At 39.1% G+C, this 3,884-nt stretch overlaps 1 protein-coding gene across 4 annotated transcripts in view; it reads left to right on the plus strand.

The window, feature by feature from the left end:
• SHTN1 (shootin 1) overlaps positions 1-3,884 on the plus strand; it is a 106,076-nt gene that overhangs the window by 82,806 nt on the left and 19,386 nt on the right. For all 4 annotated transcript variants that reach the window (XM_006020550.3, XM_025200183.1, XM_006020548.3 and 1 more), the window contains 2 exons: positions 405-487; positions 3,255-3,361. In XM_006020550.3, the coding sequence (XP_006020612.1) occupies positions 405-487; positions 3,255-3,361 (190 nt within the window). The remainder of the gene's footprint in view (positions 1-404; positions 488-3,254; positions 3,362-3,884) is intronic.

The following is a 3,884-nucleotide window of genomic DNA, read 5'->3' on the forward strand; positions in this document are numbered from 1 at the left end:
GTACCCCTCCAGGTTAGCGTTGGCCTCAGAAGAATAATGCTTCACATTAATGTGCACAGCCCTTCGTTCCTTTTATAGTGCCAGGAGGGCTTTAATTTGTTTCATGAGTCACAGGACCATGTTACCTGCCAATATTTAGCTCATAAGTATATTGCACTACGCCTAGATACAGATCAAGAGAAGTACATTCTTTTTTGTGTATGTATAGTAGTGTGACACCTCTATCTCTGCTGGGAAATTATTAAACACATCTTTTGTAAGTGGGTGACCTATCAATTAGTGAAGAAAACGTTTGATGCTGACTTGTTTTACCATGTGTGTCCTCTCATCAGTCCGTTCTAAAAATGTGGATGTCACTATGAAGGGAAACTAGATTCACTGTCTGCATTTTAATTTTCCCAAAGGTCCCTTATGTCAATGATTCGTAAGAGATCTCATCCCAACAGCAGTGTTCCCAAGAAAGAGAAAGCTCCTCAACAGGAATCAGGTATGGTTCATCCCCTTTCAAGTGTGTGGGTTATTTTTAGATTATTCAAATATTATTTATTTAAAACAATAATATATGTATGTGTGTATGTGTGTATATATATATATATGTGTGTGTATATATATATATATGTGTGTATATATATATGTGTGTATATGTATTGATATATATATTTAAAACATGAGCACATATATAAAAATAATATTATATATCCGTATCTTATATTTTATTTTATATATATATCTATATCAGACGTGTGTGTGTATATGTGTGTGTGTGCGTGTATAATGTGCATGTGATATACATGTGTGATATGTATGAAGTGTATGATATATCTTGATATACATATACACACACGTGTGTATGTGTGTATATACATGTGTGTACGTGTGTATATACATATGTGTATGAGTGTGTGTATATGTATGTATATATATATGTGTGTGTGTGTATATGTGTGTATTTATTTATTTATTTATTTATTTTTTAACAATATGGGCTATATCTCACCTGTATTTCTGCTGCAATCCAGGCGTGTGATTGCAGGCCCACTACGTATAGCTGAGCTAGTTTGGTTCCTTTTAGCAGAGTAACAGCTGCCTTATCACTGTGTTTCCAGGTTTGGAGTGGGTGTGGGAGTTGGTGAGCAGGGCATCCTTGAAAATGCCCCAGCTGGTACAAGCAGTGGGTGCTGTGATACGTGCTCCAAGTTTCTTACCCAGGGTCCCAAGCAGGGTTGTGCAGGCCATGTTGAAGCCCATGTGGTCTGTTTATACTGCTGCAGCACATGAGTGAGTTACTTTAAATCTAGCCCTGGTCAGTCTACAAGAGCTGCAGTCACATCTCTGAATTGCTGGAAGGACCAGCCCTCCAGTCTTGGCTACACAGCCTCTAAACGGAGTGCAGGACATTACCTCATTTGTGTGCAGAGCAGGATGTGCTTCATGGCAGCTTTCCCGGACCCAGCATGGACATGGGGTAGACAGGCCTGCACTCATCGGTCTCCTGTCAAAGATGACTAATGACCTGTTTGCATCGACCCAAAGTAGCTGCAGCCCTGGGAGGTCTAAACCAGGATCTCCAGGCCGAAGTGTACTAGGTGCTCTCCATAGATGTAGGAAGAGGCTATCTCAGCCTTGGAAGGTTTACATTGCACCATCCCAATCCTGCACTTATTCAGGAGCATCATTTTGCACAAGTGGACAGTTGCACACAGCTCAGCTGCATAAAGAAAAATGCAATGCAATTGTTGGCATGCAATTGTTTGCAACCTGGTTTCTCTTGGTATCTAGTTTTGCACAGGATTGAGTTGAAACAGGCAAGGCGGAGAGAGGGAGGAAGTATTTTTCTGCTTTTACAAATAGAGATGTGAGGCAATGAGAGAATAAATGTCTTTGGCAAGTTGTATGGGAAGCCTGTGTCTAGGAACTGTTGGCCAGCACATGAATTCAGTGCTGTTCAGTTATTAGCAGAGAGGCAACCATGTAGTTGTATCCCTGAAGTGTTAAGCTTATTTTTCTCTAAGAGTTCAATAATGTTGTCTTCATTTATCATGTTTCTTTAACCTCAAGCATCCTAGATGTTTTGATTACACCCTTTTGTTGAGATTGTTACCAACTGTGATTGCAGGAAATGCTATGAAATTTGCCATGAGTTCTCTACCCCCGTTCTTCCATTATTTATTAGTAAACTTTAACAGTTCTGACCTTTTTTCAATCACACATAAATTGCTTCTTCCCTTAATGGTTGAGTTGTTCATAAAAAAAAAAGTAATGGAAAAAGTTCTCTCTTGATCTAGTTGCTATATCCAACTTCAGGTTTGTTTTGACCCTTCTTAAGGACTTGGTATGAGTGGTTTCTATTCCTCACAGCCAATTAGTCTTTTACATTTGAAAACAGACTGTTTGGGAAATTAAAGCCTGGCATTAAAGGCCTGGCATTAAATCAGTATACAATACAGAAACAGGGCTTCTATGAATCATCAGTATTACCCTGACAAGCAGGAGAGAGGTCTACTTAAAATTCCTCTTATGTAAGGCACTAAAACAGGCTTGAATAGTGTTGACCATAATTCCCCATCTGTCTGCTTTAATTAGGGTGTTTTTTTTGTATGGTACCTTAAGTGGTTTTAGTCATGCCTTCCAGAGTATATCAGCATGTTAGTATGAAGTGCTCACCTTCATCAGCTAGGACTTTGTTTCACTTGAGCATGTCACAGGTCTGTGCCAGGTCTGAATTGGGGTCTCTTGGAAGCCAGCTCCCTTGATGGCATTTAGATTTTGCCTTTTGCATATCAATTCTCTATTGTTTTGTTCCATTTTTTTTCTTTTGAGTTTTTAGGGCCTTGGTTTAAGATTTGTAAGCGTGTGCTTAAGAGGAGCACTGTTACTTGACGTTGAATATGTGGAAGTACCTTGCTGGTTCACTGCATTTGTGAGCAGTATTTACCTCTAATATCCCAATTACAGGGGTTTGAGTGATGGCAGACTCAGGTCTTTTGGCTCAAACAACTTGCCAGCTCTTTGGAGCCTAATCCTTAAGCACTGAGTACTCAGAAATGAAGAATTTTTTGTTGTTGTTGTACAGTTTATTGTATTGTACCCCAATTGCCAACCATTGAATTTTGTGACTTAATGACCATCTTGCCCCTGTATCGCAAATACATTCTTTATTGATGCAATGTTTCTCTCTTAAAATAATTGGTTTTTTTGTGCGTCTGTTCAACAGTCAATAGAGTTAATGTGGCTGTAATGTCCCTTGCAACCAGGTGAAGTGACTGATCTGAAGAGACAAGCAGTTGAAGAAATGATGGACAGAATTAAAAAAGGAGTTCACCTTAGACCAGTCAATCAATCAAGCCGACCCAAGACAAAGGTTTGGCATAAACAGCAGTTCCTTTGTGTGTGTGAGTCTCAAATCAGAGGAAATTAGAATAACGTTAGCCTACTACAACAGTATATCCTGAAAGCAAACAATACCTACCAAAATACCTTTGGCAGAGTGCAATTTTCTGCCTTTTTTTCTTTTACTTTGCTTGTTTTTGAATCAACAAGGAAAAATAGCTGTCAGATCTTGCAGCTTCACAGATGGAACAAGAAGGAAGTTGTTCCAAGGGACATGGAAATAAGGCAGCAAATCCTGAAGACCATGTCTTTTTAACAGCTGCTTTGGGCTTGCTTTTTATTGAATCACGGAAATTAGAAAAAAATAGCCATTTTAAGCCATTTTACTAATTTCCCCCTAGCACAGCATCAACTCTGACAGCTTATTCTCCAGTGCTTTGGAGTGATATAAGCAGCTGGGCTGTCTACCACTTTTTTAGGAAGCCTGTTTTCCACAAACTAGTCTGTGACCTTTCTCTTGATACTCCTAAATTTTCCTGTTATTTATCGGCATT

Source organism: Alligator sinensis, unplaced genomic scaffold (assembly GCF_000455745.1).
Source record: "Alligator sinensis unplaced genomic scaffold, ASM45574v1 scaffold527_1, whole genome shotgun sequence".
Taxonomy (NCBI): domain Eukaryota; kingdom Metazoa; phylum Chordata; order Crocodylia; family Alligatoridae; genus Alligator; species Alligator sinensis.